This window comes from Agelaius phoeniceus, chromosome 5, assembly GCF_051311805.1.
Source record: "Agelaius phoeniceus isolate bAgePho1 chromosome 5, bAgePho1.hap1, whole genome shotgun sequence".
NCBI lineage: Eukaryota > Metazoa > Chordata > Aves > Passeriformes > Icteridae > Agelaius > Agelaius phoeniceus.
In genome coordinates, this window is record NC_135269.1 from 73,040,439 (window position 1) to 73,068,340 (window position 27,902).

The following is a 27,902-nucleotide window of genomic DNA, read 5'->3' on the forward strand; positions in this document are numbered from 1 at the left end:
GGGAATGATGGGAGTTTTTTTTCCCCTGGAAAATTATTTCCTTTATTGGGAATTTGAGAAAATTTGGGATTTCTGGGAGGTTTTATTGGGAATTTGAGAGAATTGGGGTGGGAGAAATCCTTAAGGAACTTCAGATTCCAATGGGGATCCGGGATGATCCAAGGTCATCCAACCCTGCCCAAAATTGGATAAAAATTCCCTAAAAAAATAAAAAAATGAGGAATTATTATCCAAGCCCACTTCTATTAATTAGCAATAAACAAATATTTACTGATTAATAATTCATTTATTAATCCTTTATTAATTAAAATTTCCTACCCAATTCCTCCTTTTCCCTCCCTTCCCATTAAATCCCCTTTGGAATTTCGTCGGATTCAAATCCCAATCTGATTTTGCATTAAACAAAATCCTGTCATTTATTATTCAGCTTTCCCGTGGTAAATTCCCATTTTTCCAGCAAAAAGTTGGAAATTTTATCCACATCATTTTCAACCCGTGTTTTCCCAGATTTTTTCTTGCATGGAATGCATCAAATCCTTGTTTTCTCTTGACCGGTTCGTAGTTTCCCAACTTTTTTTTTTTTTGGTGCTGTTGCATCCTAAATAATCAGATCCTTGTTTTTTGTGGGAAGCAGGAGAGAAAATTCCATAGGAATGTGCAGGATTCCAATTCAAGCTGGGAATTAGTGGAAGGAAAATCCCAATTTTAAGTGGGTAAAGTACAGATAGGAGGCAAAATTCCCCCTTTATTCCCTTTATTTCCCAGCTCGGAATTCCAGATTTTTCCTGGGAATCTGAGTGTGGAGCTGGAGGCTGGAATTTCCTGGGAACGGCCCCTGGAAGCGTTGGACCAATCCTGGCAGGATTGATCCGGAGGGGAGTGGTTGGATGAATTTATCAACATTCCCAGGATTTCTTTGGCTTGGGATTCAAAGCTCCGGAGCGGCCGCTCCCAGAGGATCCATGGAAAACAGGGATACCCCATCCATGGAAAACAGGGATACCCCTTCCATGGGATTTTGTCCCCTCGGAGCATCCGGGGGGACACGGAGGGAGGACAAGGAAAGGACGGAACCGCCAGTGAGAAAAGTTGGGAATTTTCGCTCCGGGATGGAGCAGCCGGTGAGTGCTGGAGTTTCCAAGGAATCCCTGCCAGAATTCCTGGTGGGAATTCCCACCGGGATTGCAGGGATGGAGAGGATGAGGAGGGAGGAATGACGGCATTCCAAGTGGTGATTCCATAGGGAAAAGGGATTTTTGGGAAGGAGCCGCCTTCGAGACCTAAAGAGCAACGAACGGATACGGGATTTTCCATGGAAAACCGGGAAATCCCGGAGAGAATTCCCGGGGAAGTTGAACTGTTGGGTTTTCCTGGTGATGCGGTGGCCAAACGGGTTTGGAATCTTGGATAGGATTGGATGTAAAGGAAGGGAATTCTGAGAAATTCCCAGTCTGAAAATTTCAGTTTGGATTGAAATAAAAGTTCTGGAATGGCCACTTCCAGAGGCTCCTGCTGAAGCTGAATTCCAAGAATTTCTGGAAGGGCTGGAGAAGCTCCAGGGGGAAGGGAAGGAGCTTGGAATGGGAAAAATTCCCAAGGATGAGTTGTGGATTTTTTTGGGAAAGTGCTGAGGAAAGGAGGGAGAACATTCCAAGGTGTTCAGAATTTGGAAGGGAATTTTGGGAAGAAGGAGACGTGAGGGCAAAGATCCAGCGGCTCCTGGAATTCCAGAGGGATTGGGAAAAATGCTGGAAAAGTGAGGCAAGGGTGCTGCTTCCCAAGGGAAAATTCCAGCCTCGATCCGTTGGATCAGGAGCTGCCAGGGATGGACTGGGAAGGCTTTTCCAGGGAATTGTGGTGTTTCCTTGGAATTCCTGACGGTTTTCCTTGTGGGGAACCTTTATCCCAGAAAACTGATGGAGCAAATCCCATGGGAACCACTGGGTGGGATGGGGGGAGTGAATTCCCTGGAAACATTCCGAGGCTTTGGGGACTTTGGGAATATTGGGAGGATCGGGGCTGTCAGTGCTGCGGAAAGTTCGGAATTCCGGGATTTTTGGATGGAGTTTTGAACCGTGAGTCACCGGATGGGATTTTGGGGCTGGGTTTTGTGGGATGACACAACGTCCGACGCCCTTCCCGATGGATCGCCCCCTGATTCACTGGAAAATCCCAAATCCTTTGTTCTTCTGGCTCCAGGAACTCCAGGTGCTTCCTGGATCCTCCCTCTCACCCTTATCCCATTTTTTTTTTTGCTGGAAGCAGTTTCTCCCAGCATGGAATTAAACTCCGGGAATGGTGGGGCTGGAATTTTCCTCAGGAGATGATCTAAGCCCCCAAAATTCCGGCTCTTTTTTCCCCAGCTGGCTCCACAAACTGGTCCCAGTTTGACTTTGGAGGGTGGAAAAAAATTCCTGTGGATTCCTCCTCTCCTGCAGGATTGCTTTCCCCTGGATATCCAAAAATCCTAACTCCTTCCCAGGACTGTGGTTGGGAATGATGGGAATGATGATGTCCAGCCTGGCCCAAGGTGGGATTTGGGAGCTCCAGGTGGGAATTCCCATGGATATTCCCAATCCTGCGTCTCTGATCCCTTCTCCCACCAACCCACGGAAATCCAGGAGAATCCCATGGGATTTTTCAGCCTCTGGGAATGGGAATGCTGCTGGAATGGCATGGGAGGAGGAATCGGGAAGAAAACCAGGATCCTGGGAGAAATCCAAAGAGAATCCTTGGAGGAAAGCCAGGAATGTTCCCTGGGCCTGGACTGGGGCTGGAACCTTGTCCTGGTTTTAGGAGGATCCACATCGGGATCCATTCCCAAATCCCTGCCCAGATCCATTCCCGGATCCATTCCCGGATCCACGTTGGGATCCAATTTGGGATCCATGTCCACATCCATTCCCAAATCCATGTCAGGATCCATTCCTGAATCTGTGTCGGGATCCACTTTGGGATCCATGCCTGGATCCATTCCCAAGTCCATGTCAGGATCCATTCCTGAATCCGTGTCGGGATCCACTTTGGGATCCATGCCTGGATCCATTCCCAAGTCCATGTCAGGATCCATTCCTGAATCCGTGTCAGGATCCACTTTGGGATCCATGCCCAGATCCATCCCTAAATCCACGTTTGGATCCATGTCCGGATCCGTGCCCGGAGCGTGGCAATTCCTCAGGGACGGACACGGATCCGTCTTGGATCCGTAAACTTGGGAATTCCTCATTCCCCAGCGGCCTCCTCCCCCCAGAACCCCCCAAACCCCAACTCCCTCCTTTCCCCCTCCTTTCCCCCATTCCCTGAAGAGCAGCCTGGTGAATTCCCGTTTTCTCCCTGTCTCCCCTTGGGATTCACCCTGGGAACATCCAAGTTTTTGGGGTTTTTTTAAAAAAAGAAAAATATCAGGAAAACTTGGGAATTCTTCGTTTCCCACAGCTCTGCCTCCCCCAGAATCCCCAAACCCCAACTCTCCCTTTTCCCTCCTTTATTCCCCCATTCCCTGGAGAACCTGGTGAATTCCCATTTTCTCCCTCTGTTTCCCTATGGAATTCACAGTGGGAACACCCTTTTTTTTTTCATTTTTTTAATTTAAAAAAAAATCATAAACACTTGGAAATTCCTGATTTTCCATAGGATTCCTCCCCGAATTGCACAAACCCAACTCTCCCCTTTCCCTCCCTCTTTTCCCCCATTCCCATGGAGAACTCTGTGAATTCCCATTTTCTCCCTCTCTTTCCCTACAAATTTCCCTTTGGAGTCCACAGTGGGAACACCCAAGTTTTTTTTTCATTTTTTTAAATCAAAATACCTGGAAACCTTGGGAATTCCTGGTTTTCCATAGGTCTGAACCCCAAAAACCCCAACTCCCCCCCTTTCCCTCCTTTATTCCCCCATTCCCTGGAGAACCTGGTGAATTCCTGTTTTCTCCCTCTGTTTCCCTTTGGAATTCACAGTGGGAACACTTTTTTATTTATTTATTTATTTTTTTCATTCTTTAAATCAGGAAATCAGGGAAACCTGGGAATTCCTCATTTTCTAGGGGTCTGACTCTCCCAGAACCCCCCGAAGCCCAGCTCCCCCCTTTCCCTCCTTTCTCTGGAGAACCCGGTGAATTCCCTTTTCCTCCCTCTCTTTCCCTTTGGAATTCACAGTGGGAACACCCAATTTTTTGAGTTTTTTTAAAATCATTTATCCATAAAACCTCAGGAATTCCTCATTTCCCATAGCTCCGACCCCCCCCAAACCCAAACTCCCCCTGTTTCGCTCCCTCTTTTCTCCCATTCCCCTGGAGAATCATTGGATTCCTGCTCCGTCCTTCTCTTTCCCTATGGATTTCCCTTTGGAATCAACAACGCGAACATGCGATTTTGGGGGTTTTTAAAACAATTTACCCACGAAACCCCAGGAACTCCTCGTTTCCCGCCGCCCTCCCCTCTCCACACCCCACTCCTTGTTTCCCTCCCTCATTCCCCGTTCCCCTTTCCCTCCCCATCCCATTCCCGGTTTTCCCCCGCGCTAACGCGGCGTCCGTTCCCTTCCCTTCCCAGAAGTGTCTGCGGCTGAACCCCGACGTGCCCGTGTGGGTGTCCAAGCAGAGGATCCTGTGCACGCTCAACCACAGCCTCAAGGATGTGCTCAACTACGGCCTCTTCCAGCCCGCCTTCAACGGCCGCGCCGGCAAATTCCTGGATGAGGAGCGGCTGCTGCGGGAATACCCCATGAACCCCGACACGCCCGTGCCGTACCTGGAGGTGACCGCGCGGGCACGGGGATGGCTTGCTTCAGCTTAAATGCTATTTTGTTTTGTTTTGTTTTGTTTTATTTTGTTTTATTTTATTTTGTTTTATTTTATTTTATTTTATTTTATTTTATTTTACTTTATTTTGTTTTACTTTATTTTGTTTTATTTTATTTTGTTTTATTTTATTTTATTCTATTTTATTTTATGTTATTTTATTTTATGCTATGTTATTTTATTTTATTTTATTTTTAATTTATTTTATGTTATTTTATTTTACGCTATGTTATTTTATTTTATTTTATTTTATTTTTAATTTATTTTGTTATTTTACACTATGTTATTTTATTTTATTTTACTTTTAATTTATTTTATGTTATTTTATTTTACGCTATGTTATTTTATTTTATTTTTAATTTATTTTGTTATTTTACTTTATGTTATTTTATTTTATTTTATTTTATTTTATTTTATTTTTAATTTATTTTGTTATTTTATTTTACACTATGTTATTTTATTTTATTTTATTTTATTTTATTTTTAATTTATTTTATGTTATTTTATTTTACGCTATTTTATTTTATTTTATTTTTAATTTATTTTGTTATTTTACTTTATGTTATCTTATGCTATGTTATTTTATTTTGTTTTATTTTATTTTATTTTTAATTTATTTTATGTTATTTTATTTTACGCTATGTTATTTTATTTTATTTTATTTTTAATTTATTTTGTTATTTTACTTTATGTTATTTTATGCTATGTTATTTTATTTTATTTTGTTTTATTTTATTTTATTTTATTTTATTTTATTTTTAATTTATTTTATGTTATTGTACTTTATGTTATTTTATGCTATGTTATTTTATGCTATGTTATTTTATTTTATTTTATTTTTAATTTATTTTATGTTATTTTATTTTATGCTATGTTATTTTATGCTATGTTATTTTATTTTATTTTATTTTTAATTTATTTTATTTTATTTTATGTTATTTTACGCTATGTTATTTTATGCTATGCTATGTTATTTTATTTTACTATGTTTCATTTTATGTTATTTTATTTTATTTTGTTTTATTTTATGTTATTTTATGCTATGTTATTTCATGTTATGCTATGTTATTTTGTTTTGTTTTATGTTATTTTATGTTATTTTATTTTATTTTACGCTATGTTATTTTATGCTATGCTATGTTATTTTATTTTACTATGTTTTATTTTATGTTATTTTATTCTATTTTGTTTTATTTTGTGTTATTTTATGCTATGTTATTTCATGCTATGTTATTTCATGTTATGCTATGTTATTTTATTTTACTATGTTTTGGTTTATGTTATTTTATTTTATTTTGTTTTATTTTATGTTATTTTATTTTATTTTTTTTATTTTATGTTATTTTATGCTATGTTATTTTGGGTTATTGTATGCTATATTATTTCATCTTATGCTATGTTATTTTATTTTGTTTTTTTTTTAATTTTATTTTACACTATGTTATTTCATTTTATTTTACGCTATGTTATTTTACGTTATTTTATGCTATGTTATTTCATGTTATGCTATTTTATTCTGGTTTGTTTTACGTTATTTTGTTTTATTTTGTTTTATTTTATTTAGTTTTTTTAGTTTTATTTTATTTTGTTTTATATTATTTTATCCATTTATTTTGTTCTGTTTATCTTAATTTAATTTCGTGTTATTTTATTTATTTTATTTTATTCATTTATTTTGTTCTGTTTATCTTAATTTAATTTCATGTTATTTATTTTATTTTATTTTAGTCATTTATTTTATTTTGTTTTAATTTCATTTAATGTTATTTAATTTATTTTATTGTAATTCAATTTATTTTTACTTTTATTTAATTTTGTTTCATTTTATTTTAAATTTCAAAATATTTTATTTTGTTTTGTTTTATTGTATTTGACGTGGTTTTATATTGATTTGATTTATTTTGTCTTATTTTATTTTTGTTTTATTTAATGTCATTTTCTTTTGTTTTATTCTATTCTTTTATTTTGTTTTAATTTAATTTTATGTTATTTTATGTATTTAATTTTTTAAATTTTGTTTTATTTTACTTTTAAAAATGTTTTTTGTTTGTTTTGTTTTATTTTATTTGCATTTATTTTTGTTTAATTTTAATTTATTTTTTTTTACATTTTGTTATCTATATATTGTCTCTTATCTTTGTGTGTCTCTTATCTCTTCTCTCTTATCTTTCTCATTTATATTAATTTCTCTCTTATCTTTTATCTCATATTCATTTGTCTCCTTATATCTGTTTATACGGTATCCCTTATCTCTTATCTCCATTTATCGATATATTATTATATATTATTTATCTAGAATATATTATTATATATTATTATTATATTATATTTTGATGTCTCTTATCTCTTATCTTTATATCATATTAATTTATCTCTTACTTCTCTTATCTGTTTGTCTCTTATCTCTGATTATCACTTATCTCCATTTATCTCTTATCTTTCTATGTCTCTTACCCCGTCTCTCTTATCTTTCTCAGTTATATTAATTTATCTCTTATCCCTTATCTCATATGCATTTATCTGTTATCTCTTATCTCTCCTCTCTTATCTCTCTTTATTTCATATCTTATCTCCATTTATTTCTTATCTCCCATTTCAAGCTGCATATAATCTTTATATCTTATTTCTTATCTCCATTTACTTCTTACATCTTATCTTTGTAAGTCCCTTATCTCTTACATTTATCTCATATTATCTTTTCTATATTATCTTGTATCAAGTTAAATAAATTTACATCTTATCTCTTATTTCTGTTTATCTCTTATCTCTTATTTCTGTTTATCTCTTATCTCTTATTTCTGTTTATCTCTTATCTCTTATTTCTGTTTATCTCTTATCTCCTACATCTGTTTATCTCCTCTCTTTTCTTGGTATGTCCCTTATCTCTTCTGTCTTTTCCCTATCTCAAATTCACTTATCTCCAGTATCTCCTCTCTTATCTCTGTTTATCTCTTATCTTTCTTGCTTATCTCTTAGCTTTGAATGTCTCTCATCTCTTCTCCCCGGTCTTTATCTCACATTCCTTTATCTCTTATCTCTGTTTATCTCTCCTCCCTTATCTAATATTATTTTATCTCTCCCCTTTTATCTATCCTTACACCTTATCTCTTATCTCTCCCTCTTGCATTTGTGTCTTTTTCCTCACTTGTCTGTACTTTTACTTTTGTTCATTCATCTCTTATCTCTTATCTTTTTTATCTCTTAACCCTTATATTTATTTGTTATCTCTTATCTTTGTCTCTTATCACTTCTCTTGTCTCTATCTTTACCTTATCTTTATCTCATATTCATTTATCTCTTATCTCTCTTTATCTCTTTTCCCTTATCTCTTATCTCTGTTGACCTCTTCTCTCTTATCTAGTTTATCTCATATTCATTTATCTCTTATCTCTGTTTATCTCTTTTCTCTTGTCCCTTATCTCTGTTGACCTCTTCTCTCTTATCTAGTTTATCTCATTTTCATTTATCGCTCATATCTTATCTCCATACATCTCTTATATCTTATGAAATATTCTCTTATCTCTTATCCCTTATCTCATATCCACTTATCTCTTGTCTCTGTTTATCTCCTCTCTCTTATCTCACGTTTATCTCTTATCTCTTAGATGATATCTATCCCTTATCTCTTATCAGTCCCTTATCTCTTATCAGTCCCGTATCATCTCTTATCAATCCCTTATCTCCTATCAGTCCCTTATCTCTTATCAGTCCCTTATCTCTTATCTATCCCTTATCTCCTATCAGTCCCTTATCTCTTATCTATCCCTTATCTCCTATCAGTCCCTTATCTCTTATCAATCCCTTATCTATCCCTTATCTCTTATCAATCCCTTATCTCCTATCAGTCCCTTATCTCCTATCAGTCCCTTATCTCCTATCAATCCCTTATCTCTTATCAGTCCCTTATCTCCTATCAATCCCTTATCTCTTATCAGTCCCTTATCTCTTATCTATCCCTTATCTCCTATCAATCCCTTATCTCTTATCAGTCTCTTATCTCTTATCTATCCCTTATCTATCCCTTATCTCCTATCAGTCCCTTATCTCCTATCAATCCCTTATCCCTTATCAATCCCTTATCTCTTATCAGTCCCTTATCTCCTATCAGTCCCTTATCTATCCCTTATCTCCTATCAGTCCCTTATCCCTTATCAATCCCTTATCTCTTATCAGTCCCTTATCTCTTATCAGCCCTTATCTCTTCTCTTGGCAGTTCCGTTACAAGCGCCGCGTGTATTCCCTTATCCCTTATCTCTTATCAGTCCCTTATCTCTTATCAATCCCTTATCTCCTATCAGTCCCTTATCTCCTATCAGTCCCTTATCTCCTATCAGTCCCTTATCTCTTATCAATCCCTTATCTATCCCTTATCTCTTATTAATCCCTTATCTCTTATCAATCCCTTATCTCTTATCTGTCCCTTATCTCCTATCAGTCCCTTATCTCCTATCAGTCCCTTATCTCTTATCAATCCCTTATCTCTTATCAGTCCCTTATCTCCTATCAATCCCTTATCTCTTATCAGTCCCTTATCTCCTATCAATCCCTTATCTCCTATCAATCCCTTATACCTTATCAGTCCCTTATCTCCTATCAGTCCCTTATCTCTTATCAGCCCTTATCTCTTCTCCCGGCAGTTCCGCTACAAGCGCCGCGTGTATTCCCTTATCCCTTATCTCTTATCAATCCCTTATCTCCTATCAGTCCATTATCTCCTATCAGTCCCTTATCTCTTATCAATCCCTTATCTCCTATCAGTCCCTTATCTCTTATCAGCCCTTATCTCTTCTCCCGCAGTTCCGGTACAAGCGCCGTGTGTATTCCCTTATCCCTTATCTCCTATCAGTCCCTTATCTCTTATCAATCCCTTATCTATCCCTTATCTCCTATCTATCCCTTATCTCTTATCAATCCCTTATCCCTTATCAATCCCTTATCTCTTATCAGCCCTTATCTCTTCTCCCGCAGTTCCGGTACAAGCGCCGTGTGTATTCCCAGCCGCTGCTGGACGACAAGCAGTTCGCCAAGCTGCACACCAAGGTGAGCCCCCATCCCTTGGGATTCCCAAGGAATTCCCATGGAAAACCCCGGAGACCCCCCTGGGAAACCCCCTCGGGCCCCGGAATTCCAGGATTTCCCAAGGAATGCCAGCAGCCAACCAAGGCAGCACCAAAACCGGAATGGGAGCGGTAGTGAGCCTGGAATTCCCATGGAATTCCCGTGGAAGTCACCTGGAGAACCCTGGGAAACTCCTCCAGCCCTGGAATTCCAGGATATCCCAAGGAATGCCAGCATTCCCAGTGCCAAAGCCAGAACAGGAGCGGTTTTGGCTCCGTGATTTTATTGGGTTCTATTGGCTTTTATCCAGAATTCCTTGGATTATTTTATTCCATGGGGTGGGATGGAGCTGGAAGAGCATTCCTGGGGTGCTGAAATCTGGGATCATGGATTTCAGCATTCCTGGGGTGCTGAAATCTGGGATCACGGATTTCTCTTCCTTCTCCCTTCTCCCTTTTCCCTTTTCCTTTGGCTACTTCTCCAAAGCCCGTGGAATTTTGGGAAGGAGCTTTCCTTTTTTTCTCTTTTTTTTTTTTCTCTTTTTTTCCTCCTTTTTTTCCTCTTTTTTTTTTCTCTCTTTTTCTCTTTTTTTTCTCTCTCTTTTTTTCCTCTTTTTTCTCTTTTTTTCTCTTTTTTTCTCCTTTTTTTCTCCTTTTTTTCTCCTTTTTTTCTCCTTTTTTTCTCCTTTTTTTTCTCCTTTTTTTCTCCTTTTTTTCTCCTTTTTTTCTCCTTTTTTTCTCCTTTTTTTCTCCTTTTTTTCTCCTTTTTTTCTCCTTTTTTTCTCCTTTTTTTCTCCTTTTTTTCTCCTTTTTTTCTCCTTTTTTTCTCCTTTTTTTCTCCTTTTTTTCTCCTTTTTTTCTCCTTTTTTTCTCCTTTTTTTCTCCTTTTTTTCTCCTTTTTTTCTCCTTTTTTTCTCCTTTTTTCTCTTTTCTTCTCCTTTTTTCTTCTTCTTTTTTCTCTCCTTTTTTTCTCTCTTTTCCTCTCTTTTTTTTATCGTTTTCCTTGGTTTTTTCCACTTTTTTCTCTTTTTTTTTTCCTCTTTTTTGCCCTTCTTTTCCCTTCTTTGCCCTTTTTTTGCTCTTTCCCCCCCCTTCCCCCCCCCTTTTTTCTCTTTTTCCCCCTTTTTTTCCCCATTTTTTTCCCCTTTTCCTCCCCTTTCCTCCCCTTCCCCTTTTCCTTTCTTTTCCCCCTTTTGCTTTTCCCCTTTCCCTCTTCCCTGGGCTGCTGCTTTTCCAGAAAAACTGTGGGGTTCTGTGGGAATCCTCGGCCTTTTCCAGTCCCTTGGTAATTTGGGAATGCCAGACAGGAGCCAAAGGGACAATTCCGGCCAATCCATCCTCATTCCGTGCCCGTTGGAGCGATGCCGGCGCAGCGGGCGCGGATCGACCTTTCCCGGGAAAAAAAGGCTGGGATTGGAGCAGCTCCCGGGAAAAAAGGCTGGGATTGGAGCAGCTCCTGGGAAAAAAGGCTGGGATTGGAGCTGGATCCAGAGGGAGCGGGAGCAGGGATGGGATCCTGGCTGGCGCGGGGACACCGGGACACCCGGAGAGCCTCGGGAACGGTACCGGATCCGGGGGAACGTCAGGAAAACGGGCAGGGATCATTCCCGGAATGGGGTCATCCAGGGAAGGGCTGGGAATCAGCTCAGAGATTCCATGGGAACATCGGGATAATGGGCCGGGATCATCCAGGGAACAGCTGGGATTCAGCACGGGGATTCCATGGGAACATCGGGATAATGGGCTGGGATCATTCCTGGAGCTGGGGATCATTCCCTGAGCCGGGAATGGGGCTGGAATTCAGCACGGAGATTCCCTGGGAATATTGGGATAATGGGCAGGGATCATTCCCAGAATGGGGTGATCCAGGGAACGGCTGGAATTCCGCATGGGGATTTCTTGGGAATATTGGGATAACGGGTAGGGATCATTCTCTGAGCCAGGAATGGGGCTGGAATGCAGCACGGGGATTCCATGGGAACATCGGGATAACGGGCAGGGATCATTCCTGGAGCTGGGGATCGTTCCCTGAGCCGGGAATGGGGCTGGAATTCAGCACGGAGATTCCCTGGGAACATCAGGATAATGGGCAGGGATCGTTCCCTGAGCCAGGAATGGGGCTGGAATTCAGCACGGAGATTCCATGGGAACATCGGGATAGCGGGCAGGGATCATTCCTGGAGCTGGGGATCGTTCCCTGAGCCGGGAATGGGGCTGGAATTCAGCACGGAGATTCCCTGGGAATATTGGGATAATGGGCAGGGATCATTCCCTGAGCCAGGAATGGGGCTGGAATTCAGCACGGAGGTTCCCTGGGAATATTGGGATAATGGGCAGGGATCATTCCCTGAGCCAGGAATGGGGCTGGAATTCAGCACGGAGGTTCCCTGGGAATATTGGGATAATGGGCAGGGATCATTCCCGGAATGGGGTCATCCACAGAATGGCTGGAATTCAGCACGGAGATTCCGTGAGGTTCGGGAGCTGGGGAATTCTGGTTTCAGTTTCTGGGAATTTCTGCTTCAAATCTGGGGAATTCTTCCTTCAATTCCTGGGGAATTCCTGCTTTGATTTCTGGGAATTCCTGCTTTGGTTTTGGGGGAATTTCAGTTTCTGGGAATTTTTCCTTCACTTTCTGAGAATTCCTGCTTCGGGTTTTTTTTTTTTTTTTTAATTCCTGGTTCAGTTCCTGGGGAATTCCTGTTGCAGTTTTATGGGGTCTCTGCTTCAAATCCAGGGAATTTCTGCTGCAGTTTCTGGAAATTCCTGCCTCAATTCCTGTTGGTGGGGAATTTATCCTTCTGTCCTTCAAATCCAGGGAATTTCTGCTTCAGTTCCTGGGAATTCCTGCTCTTTCATGTGTTTAATATTGAGGTTTTCCTTGGAAAAGCCGAGGTGCTGCCTCTGTGTCCCAGGGTGGGACTTTCCTGGGATTTGTGGCTCTGTCTGGTTCCTCGGGCAGGGAAAGGTTGGATTTTCTGGGATTCAAAGGGATGGATGGGATTCCCTAGGAAAGGGAGCTTGTGGTAGGATTTTGGGAAGGAATTCCTGGCTGGGCTGGGATTCCCAGAGCAGCTGGGGCTGCCCCTGCATCCCTGCAATGTCCAAGGCCCAGCTGGAGCAGCCTGGGATGGTGGGATTGGAATGGGACGGGGTTGGAGGTCCCTTCCCACCCAAACCATTCTGGGATTCTGGGATCAAGGAGGCTCAGAATCCATCCCGAGGGATTTTTATGGAAGTTGGGGATGGAAAAGGGAAGGGAGACCCTTCCTGGAGTCCCTGCCCTTGGAATGGAACGGGATTGGGATGGGATCTGAGGTCCCTTCCCACCCAAACCATTCCAGGATTCCTGGTGCCGTGGCTCTGGAGATTCCCACTGGGAGGAGCTGTGCAATTCCAGAGGCTCCGTGTTGTCCCGGCACGGCAGCAAATCCATAATTCCCTGTTTCTGTGGGATCAATGAATCCATTTGCTGCTGCCTGGCAGCGGGAGGCGGATCCATGGATTTGCTCCGGCCTCTCCCGGCTCCAAGGGCACGGCCGGCCTCAATTCCAGCTCTTGGGATTTTCCAGGACTTTTCCCGGGTTGGAATAAGCTCCCAAAAAAAAATCCTCCAATGAAAAGTCTAGAAATCTGGGAATGTGGGAGCTGGGATTTCCCTCATGGAGCTATTCCTGCCTCTGCAATTCCCGGAATCCGGGAATTTAATAACGGCTTCATCCAGCCAGAAAGAACGGGAAAAATCCCAAAATTTGGGAATTCAAGGTGAAACTTTGGGAATTCAGCCTGGGGGAACCAAATTCCAATTCTGAAATTTGGGATAGAGGGGAGCAGCCTGAATTCCCATGGGATGATCCGGTAATTCCAAGGAATCTTCAGCTGCCTCATCCCTTGAATTGTTGGAATAATTTGGGATTGTGGGAGGACTCCATGTCCTTGGAATGGGATGAGATTTAAGCTCCCATCCCACCCAAACCATTCCAGAATTCCCAAATTCCCTTCCAAACCTTTTCCTCATCCTGCTTGGCATTTCCAAGGCTTTTTCCCAATTTTCCAACTGGAAATCATCCAAATAAACATGGAAATGCGGCATTTTTGGGATTCATCCCTCCTAAAAAGAATCATTTTCCCAGATGGAATTAAGGTGGCAAATGTTGGAATTGGAATTTTTTCCTTGGATGTGGAATCCGGCTTCAACTTCTCCGTTTCCTTGGGGTTTTCCCAAATTTTCCCCTCGGTTCCTGACATTTCCATGTGGATTTGTGTCCCATCCTGATGGAATTCAGTCCTGCCATCCCGGTTTTCCTTGGATTTTTGGGATGGGGATGCTCCCCCGTTGACTTTTCCCAGAATTTCGGGATGTTAACGCGGTGGTTTTTCCCGAATCCAGGCGAACCTGAAGAAATTCATGGAATACGTGCAGATGCTGAACTCGGAGAAGGTTTGCCGGCTGCTGGAAAAGGGGCTGGATCCCAACTTCCATGATCCCGACACCGGAGGTCAGTTCCACGTCCTCCTCAGGATTTGGGAGCGCTTCCCACAGGGAATCAGCTCAACATTCCCAATTCCTTCCTGGAATTCCTCCAGGCTTTCCTCTGGAATTTTTCCCGCTCTAACCCAGTTGTTTTTTGGGGTTTTATGGTGCAATTCCCGCTTTTCAGGGGATTTTGGGAGTATGGCATTCCCTAGGGAAAACTCCTCCCTTCTGGGGTTCACTGGGATGCGATCCCACATTTCTCCTCTTGGAATATTTTCCTTTCCCATTCCCGTTTCCAATCCAAGCTGCTGTTGGATGGAGGGATTGGAATCTTTCAGAAATTCCTGGATTGGGAGCTTTGGGTTTTTTTGGGTTTTTTTGGGAATGTTGGTTGGCTTCCCATGCATTTCCCAGGAAGTCTGGGCTGGATGCTGGAAGAGCAGGGTGGGAATGAGCCGGGAATAAGCCAGCACTTTTCCTGTTGGAATTTTTGGGGGTGGATCCTTGGGGATCCCATGAGAATCTCCCCATGGAAAACTGGAAAATCCTGCTTGGAAAAATGGTTCCCTGCAGGATTTAATCCCATAAATGGACTGGGAATAACTGGGATGAAAAATATTGGGAAAACATTCCTCTGCAGGGATGAATCCCGTTCATGGGCTGGAAATAACTGGGATGAGCCCTAAAATCCCCTGAGCTGATCCCATGGATTCAAAACTTTGGGAATCTTCATTTCAATGGATTTTGGGAAAGGTTTTAAGCTGTGCCGAGGATTTATTCCCATTTTCCAAGCTCTTCTTGGATGGAAAAATACAGAAAAATCCACCTTGGGAAGCAATTCCAGCCCTGTTTGAGGCTGTTCCCATTTTGCAGTTGCTGGGAAGATATTCCAGGAAAGATTCCCGGGATTTGAAAGGGATGAAAAAGCCCCAAAAATTCACAGTTGCTGCCTGTGGGGACATTGAAAAAGTGGGAATGAAAAAAAACCCCCAGATCTGGGATAAGTTTCCATTGTTCTGGAATGAAAGCCAAACCCCAGGGATGATTTTGCCGGAGAAAAGAGGGAAGAAAAAATCCTTGGATGTTTAACGAGGGATATTTAACGAGGGACAGTGGGAGAGGGAGAGGAGCCCAGGGAAACGTTGGAATTACAAAGGAGGATTCAAAATCCCTGAAATGGTGTAGGGGAAAAATTGCTGCGGGAATTGGGAATGGGGGAGGGAAAGGGGCCTGGAGCCAGGCTTGGAAAACTGGGAATGTTCCCTGGAGGGGAGAAGGATCCAGGGAGAGCTTCCAGCACATTCCAGGGGCTCCAGGAGAGCTGCAGAGGGGCTGGGGCCAAGGCCTGCAGGGACAGCACCCAGGGAATGGCTCCCAGTGCCAGAGGGCAGCCAGGGATGGGATCTTGGCAATGAGGAATTCCTGGCTGGGCTGGGATTGCCAGAGCAGCTGGGGCTGCCCCTGCATCCCTGGCAGTGCCCCAGGCCAGGCTGGAGCAGCCTGGGATGCTGGGATTGTCCCTGCCCTTGGAATGGGGTGGGAATGATCCCGGGGATAGGGATGAGATGACCTTGGAATGTCCCTTCTCCAAATCATGGAATTATTGAGTCTGGGAAAGAATTCCAAGGTCACTGAGTCCAAGCTGGGCCCGATCACCACCAGAGCCCTGAGTGCCACCTCCAGGAATTCCTTGGACACCTCCAGGGATGGGGACTCCAAAGCTCCCTGGGCAGCCCCTGCCAAGGCCTGAGCCCTTTCCACTCTGGATCCCAGGCATTCCTTAATTCCAGCCCTTTTTCCACGATTTCCTGCTGGGACAAACTGGCCATGGACACGGAATTCCAGACTTTCCTTCTCCCTTTTGTATCCATGGGGTTTCCAGACCCAATCCCGTGGCATTCCTTAAATTATACAATTCCCACTCTCCTCTGGGAATCCCATGTGCATCCCAAGGGAATGAGGGAATCTTGGAATTCTTGGGATTCCCAGCAGTATCTGTGGGATTTGTAGCAACAACCTCAAGGAAAGTTGGGAGCATCCGAAGGCTTCTCCTGATTGGAATCCATCCACCCCTTATCCCAGGACAAGGATTTTTCCATTGGTAGCCCCAGATTTGGGAATTCCCAAGGGGCCGAGAAGAACCCGTTCCCAAGATCCCATTCCTGAGATATTTTGGCTGCTTTGCTGTTGTTGCCTAATCCTGGAATTTTCCATCCAATTCCCACTCCTGCTGCTCAGGAGACCCTTGGGAATACCTGGGAGCCAGCATCTCCCAAATTTGGCCTCCATTCCCATTCCAATGGATTTGATCCCAAACCCCAAGGAGATCTCGGTGGGCGCTTCCAGCTGGAAGTGAGATCCGCATTCCAGCGGATCCCATGGGTGGGCATTCCACGGATCTCCCGCATTCCCGTCTCCTCCCAGAGTGCCCGCTGACGGCGGCGGCGCAGCTGGAGCTCAGCGCCGAGATGATCAAAGCGCTCCGGAACGGCGGAGCCCACCTGGATTTCCGCACCCGCGAGGGAATGACGGCGCTGCACAAAGCCGTGAGGTGCCGGAATCACGCGGCCCTGCTGGTCAGTGCCGGGGTTTGCCATCCTCATTCCAGCTCCTTTCCTTTTCCTTTCCTTTTCCTTTCCTTTTCCTTTCCTTTTCCTTTCCTTTTCCTTTCCTTTTCCTTTCCTTTTCCTTTCCTTTTCCTTTCCTTTTCCTTTCCTTTTCCTTTCCTTTTCCTTTCCTTTTCCTTTCCTTTTCCTTTCCTTTTCCTTTTCCTTTTCCTTTTCCTTTCCTCTCCTCTCCTCTCCTCTCCTCTCCTCTCCTCTCCTCTCCTCTCCTCTCCTCTCCTCTCCTCTCCTCTCCTCTCCTCTCCTCTCCTCTCCTCTCCTCTCCTCTCCTCTCCTCTCCCTTTTCCCCTTCTTTTCCTTCCCTCTCTCCTTTTCTCCCTCCCCTTTCCCAGATTTTCCTTTTCTCCTCTGTCCCTCCTTCCTTCTGCCCTTTCCCTCCCTTTTCCTCTCCCCTTCCCAGATTTTTTCCTCCTTTCTTCCTTCCCCTCATTTCCCTCCAGCCCTCTCCCCAGCCAGTTCCCCACGGACATGAAGTGATTCCCTCATCCCAGCCCTTCCCAAAGGGATGTTCCCCCTTCCCAAGGGACCATTCCCTGTTTCCATGGGACTGTTCCCCATTCCCAAGGGTGTGTTCCTGTTCCCAAGTGGATGTTCCCATTCCCACGGGACCATTCCCTTTTTCCATGGGACCATTCCCCATTCCCAAGGGACCGTTCCCATTCCGAAGGGACCATTCCCCCTTCCTAAGGGACCATTCCCTGTTTCCATGGGACTGTTCCCCATTCCCAAGGGGACGTTCTCATTCCCAAGGGACCGTTCCACGTTCCCAAGCCACCATTCCCTGTTTCCATGGGACTGTTCCCCATTTCCCAAGGGACTGTTCCCCATTTCCCAAGGGACTGTTCCCGGTCCTATGGGACCGCTCCCATTCCCAAGGGACCATTCCCCATTCCCAAGGGACCATTCCCCATTCCCAAGGGACCATTCCCCATTCCCAAGGGGGCCATTCCCCGTTCCTATGGGACCATTCCCTGTTTCCCAAGGGGCCATTCCCCATTCCCAAGGGGGCCGTTCCCCGTTCCCATGGGGCCGTTCCCTGTTTCCTGGGCAGACGCTGCTGGATCTGGGAGCATCCCCGGATTACAAGGACAGCCGGGGGCTGACCCCGCTGTACCACAGCGCCATGGTCGGGGGGGACCCCTACTGCTGCGAGCTGCTGCTGCACGACTACGCCCGCCTGGGCTGCGTGGACGAGAACGGCTGGCAGGAGATCCACCAGGTGCCAGGGCACCCGCGGGGAGGGGATCCGGGCACGGGAATGTTCTCCTGGTGCTCATGGATGGAGATCCACCAGGCGCGGCACGATCTGTGGGGATGAGATCCACAGGGATGGGATCTGGCCACGGGAATGCTCTCCTGGTGCCATGGATGGAGATCCACCAGGCGCGGCACGATCTGTGGGGATGAGATCCACAGGGATGGGATCTGTGGGGATGAGATCCACAGGGATGGGATCTGGCCACGGGAATGTTCTCCTGGTGCTCATGGATGGGATCGTTCCGTGCCTGAGGTTTAGGGCTGGGCTGCGGGAATGTTCTTCTCCCAGTGCCATGGATAGAGATCCACCAGGTGCAGCGGGATCTGAGGGGAGGGGATCCACAGGGATGGGATCCAGCCATGGGAATGTTCTCCTGGTGCTCATGGACGGGATCATTCCATGCCTGAGGTTTAGTTTTGGGCTGCAGGAATGTTCTCCTGGTGCCATGGATGGAGATCAACCAGGTGGGACGGGATCCAGTCACGGGAATGTTCTCCTGGTGCTCATGGGCGAGGTGGTTCTGTCCCTGGGGTTGAGGGTTGGACTCCTGGAATGTTCTCCTGGTGCCAGTGGATGGAGATCCACCAAGTGCAGCGGGATCTGAGGAGAGGGGATCCACAGGGATGGGATCCGGCCACGGGAATGTATTTCTGGTACCCATGGATGGGATCATTCCATGCCTGAGGTTTAGGGCTGGGCTGCGGGAATGTTCTCCCAGTGCCATGGATGGAGATCCAGCAGGTGCAGCAGGATCCACAGGGATGGGATCTGTGGGGACAGGATCCACAGGGATGGGATCTGGCCATGGGAATGTTCTCCTGGTGCTCATGGATGGGATCGTTCCATGCCTGAGGTTTAGGGCTGGGCTGCGGGAATGTTCTCCTGGTGCCATGGATGGAGATCCAGCAGGTGGGATGGGATCCACCCCACCTCTCCTGGTATGGGAATGTTCTCCTAGTGCCCGTGGATGAGATCACTCCATGCCTGGACTGAGGGCTGGATTCTGGGAATGCTGTCCATGGATAGGGTTGTCTGATCCCTAGGATTGAAGGCTGAACTCTGGGAATGTTCTCCTGGTGCCCATGGATGGGATCATTCCATGCCTGGACTGAGGGATGGACTCTGGGAATGCTGTCCATGGATGGGGTTGTCCCATCAATCCCAGCCAGGATTGATGGCTGGATGGGGCCAGCTCTGCCTCCATCCCAGATTTTCCAGCCTCTCCCCATGGTTGGGATCTTGCCAAAGGATGGCTGGCTCCAAGGAGAATGTTTTGGGATCCCAGATCCAAATCCCAGTTGTGCCTATCCCTGTTTTCCACATGGAATCCCCTTTCTACAAGGGGACTTAGAGAAACACTTGGATTGGGAGTCGGGAATCCCAAGCTTTGTGCTTCCCAATCCTTTGGGAGAAGGAGGGATGGGATCCCATTGGAATATCTCCCGAAACACCCAGCGGGGGGTAGGAAATACAGGGATGTGTCCTGTGATCCCAGTTTATGGATCCAACCCTCCCTGCTGCTTCCATCCTCCCTGGCTGATCCCTGAATCCCGAGATGGACCAAACCTGGAGGAGAACATCCCAATTTCCCAGAGATTTGGGGCGCTGAGTTCATCCCGCGCCACCACCCAGCTGGAGGAACCTCCAGGATGATCCTGGATATGGGATGATCCAAACTTTTCCCATTGACCCAGAGCGGATTTGTCCAGGTGGAGCAGTGAGGAGCCACACCCATTCCCACAGAATGGAAGATTCCCTGGCTGAATCCAGAGGGGGATTTTTTTTGGGGGAGGGCTCCCGCGTGTCCCTGATTCCCGCTTTTCCGTGTTTTCCGGAGCAGGCCTGCCGCTACGGGCACGTGCAGCACCTGGAGCACCTCCTGTTCTACGGAGCCGACATGGCGGCGCAGAACGCCTCAGGAAACACCGCCCTGCACATCTGCGCCCTCTACAACCAGGTGGGACAGGGACACCATGGCACGGGGGGTGGCACCACCCCCGGGCACTCCTGGATCTCACCATTCCCAAATCCAGAGGGTGGAATCCATCCCTGTCCCTGGATAAAGCTGTTTGAGGCTGTTTCTCCTCAGAGCTCCTGGGTTTGGGTCCCAGGGTTGAATCCAGGGCATTTGGGGACAGGGGACACTGCAGGGGAGGTGACATCAGCCCGGGACACTCCTGGATCTCACCATTCCCAAACCCAGAGTTGGAATCCATCCCTGTCCCAGGATGAGGCTGTTCCTCCTTGGAGCCCCAGCCTGATTTGGGATTTCCCAAGAGAACATTCCATGGCTTAATCCATCCCATTCCCAAAATATTTTGCTGGGACAGAGTCCTCGAAAACAGAGGAAAATCCTTGGAAAAGGGACAGAATCCTTGGAAGAGGAGCAGAATCCTTGGAAAATGAGGAGAATCCTGGGAGAAGGGGCAGAATCCTTCAGGAGGGAAGAGAAACCTAGGAGATCTCACCATTCCCTAGGAGAAAGTGCAGAATCATTGGAAAAGCAAAGGAATCCTTGGAAAATGGGCAGAATCCTTGGAATTTGGATCTGGGTGCTCCCAAAGATCCCTTCCAACCCGATCCATACTGGAATTCCATGATTCCATGACTTGCTCCCTTTAGGGTCAGGAATACCAAATCCTTAGGGAATGCTCATCCTCCTTCTTCCCAAAGAATTTCCTGGCTCTGTTGCTCCCAATCCTGGTCTAATTCCCCTTTTCCCTGTTTGGTTTGTTTTTTTTCCCCAGGAAAGCTGTGCCAGGGTTCTCCTCTTCCGAGGCGCCAGCAAGGAAATCCGGAATTACAACAGCCAGACGGCGTTCCAGGTAAGCAGAATTCCCGGGAATCCCATGGAGCTTCCCGGTATGCCTGGGAAGCTTGTCACATATCCAGGGATTTTTCCAGGTGGGATTTGTCCCGCCTGGGTGGGATTTGGGGTGAGCGTTCAGTGCCAGGGCAGGAGCGAGGGAAAAGCGCATGGAATTCCGGAAACAGGATGGGAATGTGGGGGTTTTGTGGGATACGGAAGTGGGAAGGGGAAGATGTTGTTGTTCTTTGGGATGGAAATGTTTGGGATGGAGGGGAATCCTGGGAAAAGGAGGAGAATCCTTGGAAAAGGAGCAGAATGCTTGGAGGATTTGAGGATTTAGGGATTTGAGTGTTTGGGGATTTGAGGATTTAGGGGTTTGGAGGTTTGAGGATTTGGAGGTTTAGGGATTTGTGGAAATGGGGAATCAGGGATTTGGGGAATTAGGGATTTTGGGACTTCAGTATTTAGAGATTTGAGGATTTAGAGACTTTGGGAATTGAGGACTTGAGGATTTGGGGACTTGGGAGACTTGAGGACTTCAGGATTTGGGAATTTGGGGGCTTGAGGATTTGGGGGTTTGGGGATCCAAGGATTTGGAGATTTGGGGATTTGGGGATTTGGGAATTTGTCTGCTGGGAAATCCCCTCCCATCAGGAACAGGCTGCCCAGGGCATTCCCAATCCCTGGAAATGTCCCCAAATCCTTTGGATGCGGCCCCTGGGGACACATCCAGCCGGACTGGCTGATCCCAAACCTCTTCCAGATCCCACGATTTTATCCAGGATCCAAACCCAACACCCTGGAACCATTCCAGGATTTGGGATAAATTCCTGGCTGGAATCTGAGGATTCCAGAGGACAGGGATTGTCCCCGAGCCAGGGCCACCCAAACCCGCTCCGGCCACTGTCCTGGGAAGGCGTTGGCACCTCAGAATTCCCGGATGATCCGGGGCAGGAGAATCCTTGGCTTCCCCCCACGGGAAGCAGCTGTTCCCATCCATATGGACGCTCCGGAGCCGCTCATCCCGGTTTCCCGGCTCTTTTCCAGGTGGCCATCATTGCAGGGAATTTTGAGCTGGCGGAAATCATCAAAACCCACAAAGAGTCTGATGTTGGTGAGTTGGATTTTTCCTGGTTTTCCTGGGCTTTTTTTTTTTCCTTTCCTGTGGATCCCAGGGATGGAGTGGTGGGAGTGGGGGGAGGATTAATGGATTTTCCTGGTGTTGCATCCATGGATTTTCCCAGTGTTGGATTCATGGAAGCTGCTGCCACTTTGGATCTTGGAAGTGTCTGAGAGATTCCTATGGGATCCAGGCTGTTTTTTCCAGCCTTGCTGACATTCCCAGACTGTGGAATTGTCCTGGATTTGCTCTGCTGTAAAATCCTGGTTTTTCCTCTCTTTCCGCATCCCTGAGGGATTTCATTCCCAGAATCCTGGGATGTGGGGCAAGCAGGGAAAATCCTCTGGGAATAGGAGCAAAGTGGGTGTTGTTCTGGTTGGATTTGCTTTTTTAAGGAATATTTTGGGAATTTTGGGTCACCTTTCCTGTCCTTCCCATGTCCCCGTGGGAGAAGTTCCAGGGAAAAGTGTGCTTGGATCAGGAATGAAATCCACACTTGTTGCATCTCCTTTGGATTATCCTTGGATTATCCTGAGGAATTTACGGATCCAGGGCTGCCAATGGAAGGAGCAGTGGGAATCCCCAGCACAAAGGAACAGAGTCACGGGATCAGCAGCTGGAAAAAAAATTCAGGGAAAAATTCCTGCCTGGGAGGGACTGGCACAGAATTCCCAGAAAATTCCCTGTGGCTGCCCCTGGATCCCGCTAATGTGCAGGGTTGGAGCAGCCTGGGATCGTGGGAAGGGGTGGGATTGGATGGGATTTAAGGTCCTTTCCCACCCAGATTCCTGGAATTCCATAAAAACACTGAAATTAAGGAAAACAGGGTTCGGTTCTTCCGGAATTTGCAGCAGGGATTGAGCTTGGCTCAATCCCAAAAATCCTTTCTCCCATTTTTTTTTTCCCAGTTCCCTATTCCTGATAGCCAGAACTGGGAACTGGGGGTGGGATAGAAAAGTTGGGAAGGATTTTGGGAAGAGCCTGAGAACTCCTTTGCCTGCAAGGTCATGGAATTAATCCAAGAAAAAAGTCTGGGAATAAACGACCTCCAAAGGTCCGGCCTAAATTCCCCTTGGGATCTGCACCTGGGACTGAGCATCTCCATGATTTTCCCTGGGAAAAAAAACGCAGGAAAACCAGCACGGAAAGCTGTCAGGAGCAATGGAAAGTCTGGGAATCAGCTCCGGATAAAAAATAGGTCAGGGAAGAATTCCAAACTAATTCCAACCCGAGCAGCAGGTCCAGATGGTCCTGCCCGTGGCCGGGAGCTTCCTGGGGTTTGGAAATTGGGTTTGGAAACTGGGATTTGGAAAAGTTAGGATTTGGAAACTGGGGCTAGAAATTGGGGTTTGGAAAAATTGAGGTTTGGAAATCGGGATTTAGAAATTGGGTTTGGAAATGGGGCTTTGGAAAAATAGCGTTTGGAAATTGGGGTTTGGGAATTTGGTTTGGGAATTGGGGTTTGGAAATGGGGATTTGGAAATTGGGGTTTGGAAGAATTGGGTTTGGAAAAATTTGGTTTGGGAATTGGGGTTTGGAAGTTCAGCAGGAGCTGAGGAATTTTGTTGGAGCAGGGGACGGCTCCTGCTTGTGTCCTTTTCCCATGGTTTTACGGGAATAAGGAAGGAATTTGGTGGGATTGGGGCTGGAATGATGCTCGAGGAGGGGTTTTCCTGTGGAATTCCCAGTGGGAAGCTGGGCTGGGTTGAGGTGGGATTTGGTGATCCCAGTGCAGGAGGGGAAGGGGTGGGAACTTCCCAGGAGAATTCCAGGCTCATCCGCATTTCCCTTGGGATCCAGAGTGCTCTGCAGGGCTGGAACTTCCTTTTCCCTCTTGCCCTGGGAATTCTCCAGTTCGGGACATTCCATGGGAATCCTCCACTTTGGGAAATTATTTGGGAATTCTCCAGTCTGGGAAGTGCCCCGGGAATTCTCCAGTTTGGAAGATGATTTGGGAATGCTCCAGTTGGGAAAATGCCATGGGAATTTTCTGGGAATTCTTGGAAATGTTGTGGGAATTCTCCAGTTTGGAACGTTCCATGGGAATTTTCTGGTCTGGGGCATGCCCTGGGAATTCTGCAGGTTGGGAGATTCCATGGGGAATTCTCCAGTCTGGGATGTGCTGTGGGAATTTTCCAGTCTGGGAGGTGATTCGGGAATGCTCCAGTTTGGGACATCCCACGGGAATTTTCCAGTCTGGGAAAAGCCCTGGAAATTCTGCAGGTTGGAAAGTGCTGTGGGAATTTTCCAGTCTGGGATGTACTGTGGGAATTCTCCAGTTTGAAAAATGTCCTGGGAATTCTGTAGTGTGGGAAATGTGGGAATTCTACAGTCTGGGAAACGCTTTTCCCCTTTTCCCCTCCGGGCCATTCCAGGCTCCTGCCCCACTTCCCTCTGGAATTTTCCAGGATTAAAATGGAATCACGGCCTGGAAGCGAGCAGACATTTGCACTCCTCGTGCTTTTCCATGAATATTTATTATCATGGAAGCAGCGAATCCAAACAAACCTCGGAGCGTTGATTGCGCTTCCCTTCCTCCAGCTGCCAGGAATTTTCAGGAGCCTCTGGAGCATCTCCGGGCTGAGAATTCCTCAGGGAGCTTTGGGTGTGTCCCGCTCCCCTCAGGGAGCATCCAGACCCCTTTTGGAAAACAGGGATCCGTGTTTTCCTTTGGAAAACACGGATCCGGCTGCTCCGAGCGGCGCTGTCATGGTAACGGACGGGATTCGTTGTGCCGGGAGAAACTCGGTAAACAGACCTGGAATAAAGTCTGGGAAAGGTGTGGGAAGGAATATCCGGAGCTCATTGTGGGAATTTGCTCCGAGTTTTGTTCCTTTGGCATCTCCCTCCCGGGACTTTCCCACTGGGAATTGTGAATTCGGGAGGATGGGATGAGGAAATATTCCATGGAACTGGAAATCTGGGAATGTCCTGGTCCTGGATCCTGGAATTCAGGCTTGGTGGTTCTTCATCACCATCATCATCACCACCCTCTCTCCCTTTCCCTCCCTTTCCCTCCCTTTTCCCACTGGGAAATGTGGATTGAGGGGGGTGGGATGAGGAAGTGTTCCCTAAACTGGGAATCTGGCAGGAGTCTGGGAATGTCCTGATTCTGGCTCCTGGAGTTTGGACTTTGGTGATTCTCCTTCTTCATCATCATCATCACCATCATCATCGTGCTCTCCCAGACAGTTTGGAATCCCAGAATCCCGGGATTACTGAGGCTGGAAAAGAATTCCAAGGTCACTGAGTCCAAGCCCAGCCTGAGCCCCGAGTGCCACATCCAGGAATTCCTTGGACAACGCCAGGAATGGCAACTCCAGAACTCCCTGGGCAGCCCCCGCCAAGGCCTGACCACCCTTCCCATGGAAAAATGATCCCAAAAATCCAATCCCAACCTCCCCTGGCACAGCTCGAGGCCATTCCCTCTTGGGAAGTTCTTCAGGCAGGATTTTCACTTCCCGGATTTTTTTCCGGGGATTTTCTGTAAGGAGTGATGGCGTCCAAGATGAAACACCCCCTGGAGATGTGTCCCGTGCCGGGGTGACCCCTGGCCTTGGTGGGACATCGCTCTTCCGGTGGCCCCTGGGGACACGGATCACTGGTGGCCTCGCAGTCGTTGGATTCCGTTGTCTGGGAGGGCTTCTCCAACCCCTTCGGCTCCGAAATTCCATCATTTTGTCCCAATTTTCCCACTGGGATGTCCTTGGTGGGACGTCCATCCTTCCTGGTGGCACTTGGGGACATGGATCAGTGCTGGCCTTGAATTGGTTGGGTTTGATGGCCTTGGAGGGCTTTTCCAACCCCTCTGGCTCTGAAATTCCACAATTTTGGTCCGGCTTTCCCATGGGATGTGGCCCCGAAATTCCATTGTTTTGTCCACCTTTCCCATTGGGACGTCCTTGGTGGGACATCCATCCTTGCTGGTGGCCCTTGGGGACACGGATCAGTGGTGGCCTTGCAGGGGTTGGGATTGATGGCCCTGGAGGGCTTTTGCAACCCCTCTGGCTCCGAAATTCCATCATTTTGTCCCAATTTTCCCACTGGGATGTCCTTGGTGGGATGTCCATCCTTCCTGGTGGCCCTTGGGGACACGGATCAGTGGTGGCCTTGCATCGGTTGGGTTCCATTGTCTGGCAGGGCTTTTCCAACCCCTCCGGCTCCGAAATTCCACAATTTTGGTCCGGTTTTCCCATTGGGAACGGCCGAGGGCGTTGGGAATGGCGGTGGGCGCTGAGGGCAGGGGGCGCCGACAGGATCCGGGAGGCGCCGCTGGTGCCGGGAGAAATTCCCACACCGGAGGCTGGAACTCATCGGAGAACGAACGCCGGGCGTTGCCACGGCAACGGGAAGAGTTCCAGGAGCCTGAAATCCTCGGACTTTGAACCTCAAATATTCCTCGGGAAAATATTCCGAGCATGGCCGTGCCCAGCCTGGGCTGCTCCTTCCCGATCCCAGGATTTTCCTTCTCCTGGTGGCCTCGGAGCATCCTCGGGATTCACCTCTGGAAGGTGCCACGGGAGCAGTGCCCTTGGAATGGCAACTCTGGGAATATCCCGAATCCAGAGGGTTTGGAATTCCCTGCTCCTTGTCCCCTGTTCCGGCTCAGTGCCGGAGCAATCCGTGTTTTTCCCGATGTTTTGGCAGCAGGAATGGGCTGGATGCGGCCGGTTCCGGATTTCCCGCTGGATTTTGCAACAGGCGCCGGACAAATTTTAGGGATGTTAAACTTCGGGATGGGAACGAGCTCATTGAACAAAATATTGTAAAATCCCATTTTCCTGGAAGTTTGGAGTTCAGGGGCCCCACAGCTGAACCTCATCCCTTTCCGGAAGATCCGGATCTGTTTCGTGGATCATGGAATTGTTCAGGCTGGAAAAGTCCTTTAAGACATTGAATCCAAGAATTCCCAACACTTCCAAAGCAACCACTGATCCATGTCACCAAATTCCATTGAAATCCTTCCAGGATGGGGATTCCGCTCCTGGTCCCTCTGTGGAGCCGGAGTTTGCACTTCCAGGTGGATCCGGGAGGCCGCTTTTTCCCGGCATTCCCAAGGATTGGGAGGGAATTCAGGGCAGGGAGTCCTTGGTGATTTATTCCACATGTTGGATATTCCCATCTTTCTCTTGGCACATCCCTGGAGCTATGGAATAAGGACTTGGAATAGGAGGAGCAGCCGGGGTTTGTGGAAGTGTTGATCCCAGTGGCAGCTGGATGTGGATTGCTGGGAATTCCACTGGCCCTGTCCTGGTCCGTCAGAGCTTCCTGAGATGCCACTTCCAAACCCTTCCCAGCCCTGATCCATGGTTGGATCCCACGGATTTCCAGTGCTGGGAGAGAAACTGGGAGACCATTCCCTTCTTCCCAAGCCAGCTCCATGGGAATTCCCAACCTTCTCCTCCACTCTCTTCCTTCTTTTCCCACAACTGCACTCCCAAGGCCTAATCCTGCATTCCCAATTTTTGGTGTTTATAGATTCCCACCTAGTCCCATATTCCCATTTTTTTTTAGTCCTTAGATTCCCACCTAATCCCATATTCCCATTTTTTATTCCCAGTGCCTTTCTGAGAAACTCCCAACCTTCTTCCCAACCCAACTCCAAACCCATTCCCAACCTTCTCCTCCTGAGTCCCACACCTCCTCCACCCTATTCCATCTTTTCCCACAACTCCCAACACATAATCCCATATTCCCACCTTTTTGGGGCCTTAGGTTCCCACCTAATCCCATATTCCCATTTTTTGGGCCTGAAATTCCCA

At 46.6% G+C, this 27,902-nt stretch overlaps 1 protein-coding gene across 1 annotated transcript in view; it reads left to right on the top strand.

Annotated features, from left to right (window-relative positions):
- The window catches only part of SHANK3 (SH3 and multiple ankyrin repeat domains 3), a 145,358-nt gene that overhangs the window by 29,990 nt on the left and 87,466 nt on the right, over positions 1-27,902 (top strand). The window contains 8 exon segments of the mRNA XM_077179334.1: positions 4,548-4,751; positions 9,764-9,835; positions 14,243-14,351; positions 16,754-16,905; positions 18,005-18,172; positions 20,052-20,168; positions 20,959-21,036; positions 22,068-22,134. Coding sequence (XP_077035449.1) covers positions 4,548-4,751; positions 9,764-9,835; positions 14,243-14,351; positions 16,754-16,905; positions 18,005-18,172; positions 20,052-20,168; positions 20,959-21,036; positions 22,068-22,134 — 967 coding nt within the window.